Source organism: Mustela erminea, chromosome 13 (genome assembly GCF_009829155.1).
Source record: "Mustela erminea isolate mMusErm1 chromosome 13, mMusErm1.Pri, whole genome shotgun sequence".
NCBI lineage: Eukaryota > Metazoa > Chordata > Mammalia > Carnivora > Mustelidae > Mustela > Mustela erminea.
This window is the reverse complement of record NC_045626.1, coordinates 86,591,721-86,606,439: the sequence shown is the minus strand read 5'-3', so window position 1 is coordinate 86,606,439 and position 14,719 is coordinate 86,591,721. Positions and strand designations below refer to the sequence as shown.

The following is a 14,719-nucleotide window of genomic DNA, read 5'->3' as shown; positions in this document are numbered from 1 at the left end:
TAGGTTGCTGTCTCTGATCATTTTATCTGAAGACTGTCCTGTAGTAGCATCTTCAAGAAGGGTTTATTCCTGAGGTGGTTTGTTTTTAGGTTTCTCTGAGAGAGACACAGAGCACGCATGCGTGTGCCTGCCTGCGCCCGAGCAGGTGGAGAGAGAGAATCTCAAGCAGATTCCATGCTGAGCAGGGATCCTGATATGGGGCCAGATCCCAGGACCCTGAGATCATGACTTGAGCTGAAGGCAGAGGCTTAACTGGCTAAGCCGCCCAGGTGCCCCAGTGCTTCATTTTTGTGACTAAATAATGTTCCGTTGTATGTATGTATGTACCACATTTTGTTTTTTATTTGCCGAATTTTTGGAGAGGCCAACTGTAAATGAGGACCAGGTTCTAGATGGAACTGTGTGAAAGAGACTACATCATGCCAGAGGCGGTGCGAGACCATAGTTAAGCTATCTAGAGCAGGTGTCCCCAAACTTCTTTAGGATCAGATAGTAAATACTTTAGGTTTTGTAGGCTATGTGTAGTTTCTACTGACTATTCTTTTTCATTGTTTTTTTGTTTTTTCTTCCTTTTCCCTACCCTTCCTTCCTTGGTTTCTCCCTTCCTTCCACTGTTTTAAGCTTATTAGCCTCAGGCCCAGTTTGGTCACAGACCTGATTTTACTGGTACCTGATCCAAGAGCAAAGCTGTCAAACTGAATCTGGCTCCTAATTAAGTGGTTTTTGAAAATCTTATTGAGGGCGCCTGGGTGGCTCTGTAGGTTGTGTCTCACTCTTGATTTCAGCTCAGGTGATGATTGCAGGGTCGTGAGATGGAGTCCCATCGGGCTTTGTGCTCAGTGCAGAGTCTGGTTGAGATTCTCTCCCTCTCTCCCCTCTGTCCCTCCCCCAGCTCCTGTGCGCTCGTGTGCATGCACTCTCTCTCTAGAACAAGTAAATAAACATCTTTTAAAAAAAAGAAAATCTTACTGAGATATTTGTAGATTCACATGAGGTTTTGAGAAACGATACAGAGAACTTCCTTGTACACCAGTTTCACCAATGGTAACATTTTACAAAACTATAACATGATATCAAAACCAGCATCGTATCACTATTACATAATTCACCGCATTTTATTCAGATTTCTCCCTTAGATGGGATTTTGATAGGTGCAGATTAGGGTCTTGGTTTTTTGGCTTTTCATTCCAAACTTTTGCTAGAATTTACACACTGGTAGGTTTTGAGGTAGTGCTGATCCACATCTTCTTTTGAGTGGAAGGGTGTGGTGATACTGGTCCTTTGTTACTTCCTGCATGGCAGCCGGTGATTGGATGTGAGGAGAGGCAGACTTAGAAGGGGCATCGATCCAGGAAGGGGCAGGTGTTTGAAACTCCACCAAAGTAAGCAGACATGCGGGACGCCTGGGTGGCTCAGTGGGTTAAGCCTCTGCCTCTGGCCCAGGTCATGCTCTCAGGGTCCTGGGATGGAGCCCCACATCGAGCTCTCTGCTCAGCAGGGAGCCTGCTTCCCCCTCTCTCTGTTCCTGCCTCTGTGCCTACTTGTGATCTCTCTCTCTGTCAAATAAATAAAATATTTTTAAAAAATAAGCAGACATGCTTTACAGTGTTTACCATGTGTTAATATTAGGAAAACCAAGTAGGAATTTCTTTTATTTCCACTGTAGTGTGATGATTTATTTTGTGATTATAATGAAATAATTTGACACTGTAGAGCCAGATCGCACTTTTATATGCTTTAAACACGGTCCTCTAAGTATAATAATTTTATTGAGTGTTTCAAATCAACTGATAAAACATGTAAAATAGACTTTGTAGTAATTATATAATGTTTCAAATCATTTGAACAAGTAAATGGTAAAGGAGCTTTAATATCCATGAAGAGAAAAGTAAAATACTGTTTTTTTTCTTTTATCGGTGTAAGAATTATCTTTTTTTTTTTTTTTTTTTTTTTAATGATATTTATTTATTTATTTTGACAGAAAGCAGGACAGGGAGCACAAGCAGGGGGAGTGGGAGAATCAGGCTTCTCACTGAGCATGGAGCCCAACGTGTGGCTCCATCACAGGACCCTGAGATCATGACCTGAGCTGCGGGCAGACAATTAGTGACTGAGCCACCCAGGCATCCCAAGAATTATCCCAATATAAAAAACAACTCAGTGAGCAATTTGTTTTGTAGAAGATCTGGCAAAGTATCTTTACTTTAGAACTTTTCTTTTTCCTTCAGTTTTGCTCCAGAGATTATTGCTTGGAAATTGTTCGCCATTCTTAGAGAAGATACGAATTTTCTAATGTTAATTTTCCTTTAATTTAATGGGCCTTTTAATAGCTCCTTCCTCTTAGCATTTCTGCCATAGTCCAACTCTTTTAAAAAATTGAAAATATATGTAAGTTCCATCATTTGTCTGATGCATCCATTTCTTCCACTTCTACATACGTATTTATGTATTATTTGCTCAACATTTTGGCTTTTTCCTCTCGTAGCTTTATTGTTTACAAATCATGTGACCTGTCAATTCACTCTCAATGGCAGCGATGGGGAGAAACAGCCGTGTTGGGTTAGTAGATGAGTGCAGGGAACCCATGGGTGATCAGAATCATCCTGGAGGTTATGTTTCATTGTAACTTCAAGGAGAGGAACTTTTTTTTTTTTTTAAGATTTTATTTATTCATTTGACAGAGATCACAAGTAGGCAGAGAAGCAGGCTCCCTGCTGAGCAGAGAGGGGCTCGATCCCAGGACCCTGGGATCAAGACCTGAGCCGAAAGCAGAGGCTTAACCCACTGAGCCACCCAGGTGCCCCTATTTTGTTTTTTTTTTTTTAAGATATTTATTTATTTATTTGTCTGAGCTAGAAAGGGCACAAGCAGAGAAAGCGGCAGGTAGAGGGAGAGGCAGGCTCCCCACCTAGCAGAGAGCCTGATGGTGGGACTTGATCCCAGGACCCTAGAATCCCGACCTGAGCTGAAGGCAGATGCTTAACCAACTGAGCCACCCAGGCATCCTGAGAGAAAAGTTTTTTAACAATGTTTTATTATGAAAAATTTTAAACATAGAGTTAGAGGTAATAGGATTTTCCTCCAAAGAGTCTGCCCCACTACCTAGACTCCTCCCTCATGGATGTCTGAGGCAAGAACGTGGGCTAGAACAAGCACAGTTACCTCTACTGGACCCTAGTGCTTAAAGCTTTATTCAAAACAGTCTTCTAAGAAGTATCTTGGCCATCAACGTATGTGTTCAGCATACCCCACATTAGGACCCAGGAACGTTTATTTGGGTCGGGCCTCGTGAAACTCAGGTAGATGAGCAGCTGCCATCCTTGTCCACAGTTACCTATCCATGTGCTTACTCAGCAGTAGTCTTTCAGAAGATTGATTTGCTAATGTGATGGTACAAACAAGCTTATCTTCAAGTGTGCAGCACGGATCCTTATACTTTCTCTCTCTTTTTTTTTTTAAATAGATAAGGAACAACAAGAAAACTGCCATCTTAGTTAAAGAAGTGAACCCTAAAAAGAAGCTTTTCTTAGTTTATAGACCAAATACTGGGAAACAGCTCAAATTAGAAATTTATGCTGACCTAAAAAAGAAATATAAGAAGGTATTTTTTCATTTGTACACCTTATACTATTTATGAGTACTTGTTTTATAACATGTTGAAACTGTTTAGGAGAGCTATATGTCTATGTTTTAAGGTGGTTTTGTCAATTTTTCCTATTTGATTACTGGAAAATTGTTTCCAGAAAACATGTTGTCCAGTGTTGCTGCATTAACATCCCAGTCTTAATGTTACCAACCATTAAGAAAATTGTAAAATGATTATTTGAAACAGCTTGTGTTGTCAAAAAAGGAAACTTCCAGTTCCAGTGCTAACTACAGAAATTAGAACCGCCGTATTTATATTTTGCAGTGATTTGTAGAAAAACAGTGAATGACAACGTTTTTTCCTAACATTACTGTTAATTTTTAGTATTACCTTATATTACTGTTTCTCCTGGCTAGTTTCATTTGTAAACAATTGTGATTAAACCGACTGTTTGAAACATTTATTACATAGGAAGTCCCTAATGACAGGACTTCATGAGTGGCACGCAAATGCAGCCAGTAGCAAGGGCCAGATTGTCCATACTGAGACGTGTGTAAGTTGGCTTAAGAGACTATAAGAAGGCAACCAGGTTGTTTAAAACAATACTGTTTCAATGGAATTTTCATCTTATTTTCACAGGTAGTCTCAGATGATGCCCTGATCCACTGGTTAGATCAGTATAATTCATCTGCAGATACTTGTACTCATGCCTATTGGTTAGTATTTTCATGTTTTTCACCATATTATCCAAAATGTAATCAAGATTTAATTTAAAAACTCCTTCACTCTCTAGCTGTCCACAAAGAGATTGTTGTTAGGTGTCATGCCTTCTATCAGAGATACTTGTCTGTCTGTGGACCACGCATACTGGGTGTCCCCTCTGCTCTTCACTAACGCTTGTAACTTCTGACCAAGTGTCGTCAGGCCATACGGACTTGACTGTCATTCTTCTTGCTGAGACTTACTTGTTTTCCCTCCTTCTTTTCTTCCTTCCCTTCCTTTATTTTCTTTTTCCCCCTTTCTTTTTTTTAAACTTTACTGGTGTCCCAGATCAGTTTCATTTTTAAGGCTAGGGGACTTGTAGGAAACTAAGAGTTGCTGACAGCACCAGAAAATGTGTTGTTGAGCCTGGGAACTGATCCTGCTGTGCTACTAGATTGGCTCGAGGGCTATTCTTTCGAGTCACAATGTAATAAATGCCTCTTACAATGTTCATTTCAGGGCCTTGTATGGGATATTTTAATACATTGCAGATCATAGGTCTCACTGTTTTCTTATCCACTTAACATTCAGTAGGGTGTCCAGCCCACTTTATGAAAAGGAATATAGGATGTAGATGAATTTTAGCTAGGTGTTTTTTAGACACATGTAGGTAGGTAAATTTGAAAGGAGCAGTGTTTCGTTTTCATTTTGAGAGCAGATTAGTGCTTTTGGAAATTAGGAAAAGTTTTCAAGATAAAATATTTTTAAAGTTAACTTACAGAAGTTCTCTCTAAAACATTTGCTTTGAGTACTAGCAAGAAAGGTGCCCGATACTGTGTGTTTTCTTGAATTATTATTTGAAAGATGATTTTATTGATGAAATGTCTAAATAATTTTAACCGTAAACCATGTCTTTCTTTTTTACAGTATTTAAAAATTTTCATTATTTTGGTTTGCTGAGGCCCTTCCCAGTCCAAGATTTAGAATATATTGGTTTAATAATTTTTAGAGGTAACACAGAATTATTTGATAAGCTAACATTAATATAGTAAACTGATGGATGTTAAAATGACAGACCTTTTAAATGGATATTGAAACCAGTAAGTTAACCCTTTTACAGAGAGTCAGGCCCCAGAAATTTTATTTTCTAAAATAAATCTTAGAAACTTAAAAAATAGGCAGTAATACCTTAAATTGGAAAGGATGATCCAGTATGTTAAAGGATGTAATCTAAGAAACTGTCAGTAAAGAAGGGCAAATCGTGCCAGAACATTGTCCAGTTGAAACCTAGGTAGACTTTGTGAGACGTGTGTGTGTGTGTGTGTGTCTATGTATACATACATATTTTCCCCCCTATCTATCCTAGGCGTGGCAACTGCAAAAAAGCCAGCTTGGGATTAGTTTGTGAAATAGGTCTTCGCTGCCGCACGTATTATGTATTATGTGGCTCCGTTCTGAGTGTCTGGACAAAAGTTGAGGGTGTTCTAGCGTCTGTCAGTGGCACAAATGTGAAGATGCAGATAGTTCGGCTAAGAACAGAGGATGGACAACGTATTGTAGGTGAGTTTAATTTTGGGGGGTTGAGTTATTGGGAAAAAATCAGAGCCTTTTTTTTTTTTAATTTTGATTCTTACATTTTAAAAATCTCAGTATCTATTCTAGTAGTGGAATAGAGCTTGATATATATGTTCTTAAAAGGCTGAACGGAAGGTAAGCCTTCAGATGGGCATTGTTGATTCTGGCTGAAGTTATGATATGGTCATTTTCCTTACACTGCTCTCAGCTGTTCCTGCTCCCCTTCCTCATTGTTGCCGTCTGCACAGCCTTTCTTGTGTAAAGACTAAGCCCGCCTCTTGCCAAGGAGTCCTGGAAGTCTGCTGTTTGATGTTCACTGAGTCCACATCGAGACTGAAACGAATGTTGCTGTTCGCAGAGGCCGGCCTGGAGCTTTGGGGAGAGCATGGGCAGAGCAGGCCAGCTGCACCTGCCGCCCGCTCACAGGCTTTGCAGGGAGCTTTCCCTGTCCCTCCACATTTGTTTGATTTGCCACAGCCTTTTTTATCTTGGGTTGCAGATTCGCAGTCTGTGGGCCAGAGATAGTCCATGAACATTTTTTTGACCCTCAAATATTTTCAGTTGTTGCAAGTTTGCATTTGAATTAGTTGCCAACATTTAAAGGTCAGAAGCCGGGCTTTTCATTTTCTCAAAAGGTGCGTGTGTGCACACACACGGCTGTGTACACGCATCAGCTTCTGTGACACATTGAGCCCCTGTTCCCAGATGAGAGGAGTTCAAGTTCTTTGCCAGGACGTCTACTTTCCCCCGTTTGCTAACATCTGTACTGTGACCGCTTGACAGTTAACCTGCTTCAGTCAGCCTTTGAGTTTGCAGCCACTGTCCTGTGCTCTTCCTGCTACGTTAGCACTTGGCCAGAGAAGGTTGTGTTGATGTGCATTTGTGAAGATGCAAAGATAGATCGGGAGACACTGTACTTGACCTTTCTGTTCCACCACCAAGTTGGTGTTGCTGTAGACATGCAGATGCTTAGGTATTTGTGGGTGACGCTGCCGAGGAATTAGGTTACTTCTGAAGGGGCCATTTCAGTTATTAGGTATTTATTTCATTTTTGTGTGGCAGCGCCTTTGTTCCACTTAATAGTGTGCTTCACTCGGAATGTGCTGTGAAGCTGGAATATACGGCTGTCTTGGATGCACCCTCCCAAAATTCTTGTTTCTAATTGCAGGTTTGATCATTCCTGCAAATTGTGTGTCTCCACTTGTAAATCTCCTGTCAACTTCAGACCAGTCTCAACAGCTTGCGGTCCAGCAGAAGCAGCTCTGGCAGCAGCGCCACCCGCAGAGCATCGCCAACTTGAGCAACGCGTAAGAACAGACAGGTTTCGACATGGATGTATCTGAAATGCTGTTGAAGCATATCATTTGCATAAAAATCAGGGACAGTTTCCAAAGAATTATAATTTTTTTTTCAGTTGTGCTCTCTCTAGTTAATTTTTTTGGGAGTAAGGACAAACCTGGAATAGATAGCAAAACTGAAAATCAGCAGTGCCGATGGGGGTACATATGTCTTTCCTTTGCTTTTCCCATGGTACTTCCCATATGCTTTTACTTTGGGTGAGCAGAGGGATATGTGTGCGTGCGTGTGTGTCTGTTTGTTTGTGAGTTTGTTAAAGGCTACAAACCACAATTGGTTTAAAAATGCTTGGAACTTCCCAAACTGGCTTTACTTTTATGTTACACAGTGCTCAGGGTTAACGCAGTACATCCATGCAACTGCTGTGGGAGTTCTCCCCAGATGCATGTGTTTTGAGTCTATAAATATAGAAAATATATATTGGTTTCTTTTTCCAACTTATTAAACAATAGGTTTATTAAAGCATGAAATGAAAGGTTGCATATCATGCATTCAGGTTCTTTTCTAGTTTTGTTCTGACAGTGCATGTCTTTGAAAGCATGCGTAAACAAGACTAAAACAAGTCAAGTAACGGAGAGAAACATTTGTAGATGTACAGCATTGGGTATTGCATTTTTATAGTGTTTATACCTGGGTATTGCTTCTTACCCTGCAAATCTTAGCCCCTTCCCCATTCTCCCTGCCCCAGGTTTCTGGTCAAGGTAACGAGTACATACATTTTTTTGTGGTAAAACTCTTAAAAAGTTAATTTTAATGTATTAATAGTATTCCTAATGTGTGCTGCAAAAATGGCTACAAGCCTGCTTTTCTTAAAATTACACTTTCCTTAACTTAAAGATAGTTTTAGAAAGAAATACAAATTGGCTTCCTTCTTGCAAACAATCTTTTTTTTTTTACTTCATTATCTTAATTTGTCACTCATAAAAAAGGAAACCGTACTTGAGCTGTAAACTAGACAATGAGGAGACACTTGAGGCTTCTGCTGTATGTTTATTTCTTGTTGTTATTGTTGTTACCCAGTAACGTGAATATTGTTTAATGTGTTGTAAGACATTGTAGAGTTTATCTCAAGCTGTTAAAAATGGTGATGTACAAATGTGAATAGATACTTATCTACAATATGGGTGAGTTTTGTTTCGCCTATAATAGATGTTTATAAAAACAAGTGAGGGGACAATTGGTTCTTTTGTTTCCTTTTGTTTTCCTCCCCCCCCCCCTTTTTTTTGCTTGCACAGGTTGCACTATGAAAAATTGAGATTGTATAAACCTGGTCAAAAGCTACAAGATACCACAATCTTGTAGGTGTCAAATAAAAAGTTATGATACTAACCAGAAGTGGACTCGTGTTTAGGCCCTCACCACCTTCGGAAGCAGTCCGTGACGGGGACTCCGCAGAACTCGAGTGTTGCTCGGCGCTCAGAGAGCCTTCTGTTTGGACTTCTGTCGGGCTCACCCTCGAAACGGAGATGGTGTCGAGGAAGGGGTGAAGTGATCGATCTTTTGAATGTTGCTCAAACTGAATTGTTCTCTTTTGTTACTTTTTAAACTTTTAGCGAATCAGGTGGGATGTATGTTCAGTGAAGACAAGCTAGGGCTTTCCTCTTCCTGTGTCCCTTTAAGCCCCAGTTCGCTTATGTCAAGTTTACTGTAAGTTTCCTTTGGATTTATTTATTCTTAATACCTAGAAGAACACATTGACGGTAATTTCTGTTCTTTGGCATGTTTTGCCAAGTGGATGCAACTATCCTCCTCAGTCTAGGCTCTCTATCTCAGGCATGATCCATCTGAAGATCGACCAATGTTCCTTGTTAGGGCAGATCGTCCCACCTGCAGCAAAGCTTCTCAGTTCCTCTCTGTGGAAACTGGGAGCCTGCACAGCGTCCATCAGCACGCTGAAGTGACAGAGAGTTGGGGACGGGAACCCTAACAGACCTGCTCCCCTCAGTGAGACAGAATGGCAGATTTCTCATGGGCTCTTGGCCCAGCTTCCCTCTTTTGTGTGTGGGGTTATCTTTCTCGCAGGGTGTGCTTATTTCCAAGCATCAGTACGAGGATTCTGTAGGATTCGGTTAGTTGACCCCCACAATTCCTGATGCAACGTTTGCCCTTTGAACAGCTATCTTGATGCAAAGGGCATCGGTATATTCTGTTCTTTGAGGAACAGCTTTGTTTAGCTCTTAAAAATAAGGTCCAGAAGTAAGGCCTCTGAAAAGTCTCCAAGGAGACCTCAAAAGGCAATCAGTGTAAATGGAGGGGGACCCGAGCTGCCACATCCCCCTGTCCATCATACCCATCATGGCGTGGGCTGTGTTAAGCACCAAGAGTGTGCTGCTCGTCCCCTTCCCTGGAGGTTGAACACAGGACCTTGACACTGTGCCCTTACCTAAGTCAGCAAGTTCAGGTGGGTCAGCATGGGGCTGTCCAGTATTCAAGGCCCTCCTCTGTCAAAAAATCAAGTCTTAACAACAGCAAACTTCTGTAAAACAGGCCCGTGTATTTCAGGATCTGAATGCCACGTCTGACCCCAGGGCCTTGTTGAACCCGATGCTTTTGGCCCCTGCAATGCCTTTCCTCCCTTTTTAGCAATACGGCTCTGAGCACCAAGATTTGATTTAAACCATGTTCGTGTTTTCAGAGTTTACAGTGTCTGTTGTGCTGAAAACCACTTCCTGAGTCCAGAGCTGCTCAGCTGGTATCTCGGGGGGAATTGGTGTTCCCCGAGTTTAGCGATCTCCACACCGCAAGGCCTCCGGCTGCGGTTTAGTGGGATTATCCAGATCAGCATCGATGATGCAAAGTCCTCCAAGTATTAACGAAGTATTTCTTGAAACGCAGCTTGATCAGAAAGTAAATATCTGAAGCATTTTCCCCTTTTTGCTGCTGTGTTGCAGATAGACTTTCAGCATCTTTTCTTTCCGTCCGTGCAGAAGGTAGCCAGAACTTGCATCCAGAGCAGCGTGCGTGTGTGTGTTCATGTACATATATTTATTCCCGTGCAGTCAGTTCGCACTTCAGAAAATGGTTTGAGCTGCAGCAGGAGCCCTTTTCACTTTAGTGTGCTTCATCTGTAGAGGTCAAGTTCTAGATTACCAAGCTCCAGAGGACTGTAACATCTTAGAGGCCCAGTCCCGTGTCCACAGCCCCTGGGGCATTCATTTGCTGGCCTCCGTGTCATGCTATTAGAACTGGTAACAGGCACCACCAGAAAGGGCACCAGGACAGCATTTACATTTGAATAGTGGGGACCTTTTCCCGCACCCCCTCTCCTTTCCCTCTACTTCCCAGTAGTAGATTACAAATGATCGGTGCGCCTCAGTTTATGAAAGTAGGAGCAGAGGAAAAGTACTTTCCCTTTGGTCCTTTTCTTGATAAGATACGAAGAGGAATGTCTGTGTCTATAATTTCTTACTTTAAAAACATACCTGAGGGATACTTGGTAGTTTCTGAGAACGGTGCTAATAAGAGTTGCTGTCAGGTTGGGATCCGGTTAGCCAGACGTTGGGTTAGTTCAGGCATCCCAGTGGCCAAGAAAACCACTGTGACGATGGGCATTTAGCGACTACCCCTCCTGGATCTGGGGTCTCCCTGCGTAATCGCATACCCGCGCACGGGGCCAGGCACGCTGTGCCGCTGGAGTGTGGAGGCAGTCCACCTCGTGGCTCTAGCCACGAGCAGAAACCGTTCGCGGAGACTCCTTATGGGATGCCAGTTCTCGAATACAAATGCAGTGTCTTTTAAGGGCGCGTAAGTGAAGGAAACGCACATAGATACCCGCAACTCAAGCTAGCTAGTAGTTTTTTCTGAGTACTTGAGGTAAAATTCAAAACCCACCTTCTGATTTTATGCTGTACTTATATATATGTACATAAATGTGTATATATAGAAATGTTGAGTTTTTTTGAATTCTGAATGTAAATATTTCTTGTATATTGGGACCCCATCCACTTGTTTTTCCCTTTCCCTCCTCCCTTCCATCCTATTTATTCTTTTCTTGACTTCCCATATGGGACATCTTATACTTTTTTTTTAATATATAAAAGTATGGAAAACTTCTTAGTTGAATTTGTTCATATATTTTAGAATTCAGTTTTGCATCTTTACTATAGAATTCCTATGTCTGTTTTGTGTTAATATTTTTCAACATGCCTGATTGTGTTTGCATTTTTATTACAAATTTTTACTGTGTGCAATGCATTGTATTGGGGGGAATGTACTTGAGTGCAATTTCTGATACTGTCATTATATGACTAGTTACGCTCATTTATGTTGCTCTTTGGAAGCTATAGTGAGCCTGATGTTTTCACATAAAAAAATTTCTTCCCAAGACTTCCTTTAAGCTCCTCTAACTTCTTCAGTGCATTTGGGATCCAATGTAGCTTTTCAGTAACCCAACCTGCTCCTACCCTCACAGTTTTTCAGGCCTGTGCCAAAGCCTTCACCCGTGTGGCTCAGCTGAGAGGAATATCTTACAGATCTGACCAGTAGTTGATGGCCTGCTGCTGGCTGCAAAGTTTTTGAGGGTTTTTTGTTTTTGTTTTTGTTTTTTTAAGAAGTCAGGCCTGTACGTTTAACCTGCAAATTAATAAATCAAAAATTTACTTTGTAGGGAAGACAGGGAATCTGCTTTTGCTCTCACCTGTGTAGGATTTTAACAGCAGATGGGGAGACCGGCTTGGTGCATGTGGGTCTCCATAAAAAACGTTCTTTAAGGAGCAGGTGTCCTCCCAGAGAGAGCGACACACAACTGCTCTAGAGGCTCCAGGAGCCTTCAGCTCGTGGGCTCATTTCTTCTTGAACCGTTAGCCGTGGGTGGACTGGCCAGCAGGCTGCCCTGAGCTGCTCTCACCACTACTGAACTACCAGTGAGTGGCCCTTGGCTGGATGAGGCGCCCACAGCCTCGTTGCTGAGCTGGATTGAGGCCTTCTGGACGATGGGTGTTGCCCATGGGGAAGACCGGGGGGTGGCTCATGGAAACGGTGGGTAATCATCAGCGGGGAGGCAGACTTCAAAGATTTTGCACCATGAAAAAGATCTTCCTTCATGCCCCCCAGGTGGGATCGCCATGAGCATTTCTTGGGCCTTTAACTCATGTACGTGTTCCGCTCACCTATTCCAGCTTGCTAGACTTGTTCAAAATTTTACAAGTTGTCTGCGTGGAAATAAGCCTCGGGAACGGAGCATATCCTCAATTAGGGCCTGTTAGAGATGTGCTCGGGTGAGAATCCCGGCTCGGGTTCAGCCTGCCCGCTCCCTGCCTCTGGTGCCGGAGGAGTGCCGAGCCGGGCAACGGGCGGCCACTGTCCCCGGCGCCATGGTGGCAGGACGGCTCAGAGCGCCTGCGCAGCAAGGGACACACCCTGGCCAAGTTGGTTCTTCTTGCTTCTTGAGGTTCAGGCCTCCCCCTCCCCAGGTCTGAAGGTCAGTCCACAGCCCCCTTCGTGGGAACACCCCATTCATGCACCTCCCCACCCCAGGGCCTTTCTTGCGATGACCGTACTCGCGGCACTGAAGAGGATAAAGCAGCTTTGAGCCTTCTTCCTGACTCCGCGGGAGGGGCGAGATCTCGTTCCTACGGAGCACGTTGTCGTCTCCCCGCCGTTAGAGAAAAGAACCATCCTGTTCGTGGTTTATACTGAGTCTGCAAACTACTGATACGATTTTTCAATAACCACTTGTACCATCGACCATGAGAAGCGGGAAGAGGGACGCTGTGTCTCTGCAATAAAACTTTCGCCAGGTTCTACCTCTGCTGAGCAAATGGTACTTTTATACGTAGGCGTAGATCTTCCTCCTCCCCTGATCTGACTTGGTGCATCTTGAGACAACGTGCGATGGAATCCAAAGACAATTTGAAACTAAGGTGGCTGTAAACTCTTGGTTGTTTTCATTTGGTCCTCTTTTTTTAAATCTCCCTTTTTATATCGCTCCTCTGTCTCGAATGTCCGTTAGCGTGTGAAGGGTACGCACTGTTCCGATGATACTGCACTGCTCCATCCAGCCTTCCATGGTTAACCCAGTACCAAGTGTCCAGAAGTGACTGTTCCAACCATTTTGATCATGTAACTTTAAAAATTGGGTCTCATGCAATAAACTTTGTGTTGGCTGCATTGAGCGAGGTTTACCCTTGCAAATAAAAAAAACGATCAACCATGAAACATAACAAACTCTGTAGATTTTCGTTGTTGTGTTTTTTGTTTTGTTTTGTTTTTCTTTTTTTTGTAAGATTCTTAAATAAATTAAACTGGCTAATATGTTTTTTTCTCTGTTCGTGTTTTCTTTCTCTGGGTTCTGAGCTCCCATTGGAGCTGTCCCGTGCCACCATCCTTGCTAGAGAGCTTTCCTTTGGGGGCTTGTACTTTCTTAATGTTGGCATTTTATTGAGAGTGAATTACAGGAGACGTCTCACAGTGTGGCTGGCATGGAACCCAGCACTGTTCAGAGCAGAAAACGTGCACCCTGCCGTACGCGGTAACAGCTCTGTAGGTCTGGGCAGAGGTCCTGCCACAGCTCCTGAGACTTCCCTCACGGAGCGTCTTTCCCGAAAGATGCCACAGAACAGAAGGGCACCCATGACTTCGAAGACTTGGGGGGGCATGAGGTTTCTTCTTTAAAATGAGTCCTGGTGTTGAGCAACCAACCACCCAGTCTGTGAGTGCAAGATTTGAGCTCTGCCTCGGAGAACACCAGCCAGTGTAAAAAACTGTCCGGGCTTACTGTGGGCCTACTGTATGCCCGTCGCAGTGGTGGGCTCTCCGTATTCCTTTCTGGGGCTTTCAGTCCTTCTGTAGTTTTCAGACGAAGTCACTTTGCTCATAAGCTAGGAAAGGCGTTTAGTTTCTCATTTTTGCGGGACCGGTGCCTGTATTTATTAAGGGTTGTATACATAACTGCTGTGCGTCTACCATTGGGTCACATGCTGGGTACTTACTCTCACGTCAAGACCGTAAACGAGCAAACAGGATTCTTGTGGTCATGGGAGTTAAGAAAACACCAAGAACGCTATTTGTGCCTGAGCCTAGGAGGTGACTGGCCGTGGCACTGAGGAAGTTGGAGTGGGTGGAGAAGGGAGCGGAGCAATCTTAGGCCACTGTTGAACCTGGGGCTCGGAGAGAAAGGATTGGCCAAGACTTCCGGCCAGCTTCTTGCCCTGCTTGGGAAGCAGGGAACAGGGAATGAAGGGAACAGAAGACACCACAGGAAGATCAGTTAGCTCCCCTGTAAAGTTTGAGTACCCTGGCTTTTAACTTAGAAGCACAGATCTGGGGCGCCTGGGTGGCTCAGTGGGTTAAGCCTCTGCCTTCGGCTCAGGTCATGATCTCAGGGTCCTGGGATCGAGTCCCACATCGGGCTCTGCTCAGCAGGGAGCCTGCTTCCTCCTCTCTCTCTCTCTCTCTGCCTGCCTCTCTGCCTACTTGTGATCTCTGTCAAATAATAAAAATCTTTAAAAAAAAAAAAAAAAAGAAGAAGCAGCACAGATCTGGGAGCCAGCACGGGGTGGG

At 43.2% G+C, this 14,719-nt stretch overlaps 1 protein-coding gene across 4 annotated transcripts in view; it reads left to right on the top strand.

The window, feature by feature from the left end:
• The window catches only part of SBNO1 (strawberry notch homolog 1), a 56,322-nt gene extending 44,777 nt beyond the window's left edge, over window positions 1–11,545 (top strand). For 3 of the 4 annotated variants that reach the window (XM_032311454.1, XM_032311455.1, XM_032311453.1), the window contains exons 29-32: window positions 3,464–3,601; window positions 4,226–4,302; window positions 5,655–5,848; window positions 7,032–11,545. In XM_032311454.1, the coding sequence (XP_032167345.1) occupies window positions 3,464–3,601; window positions 4,226–4,302; window positions 5,655–5,848; window positions 7,032–7,174 (552 nt within the window). In that variant the 3' untranslated portion in view covers window positions 7,175–11,545. The remainder of the gene's footprint in view (window positions 1–3,463; window positions 3,602–4,225; window positions 4,303–5,654; window positions 5,849–7,031) is intronic. The other variant, XM_032311456.1, reaches the window with a different exon arrangement.
• Window positions 11,546–14,719: the final 3,174 nt, after the last annotated feature.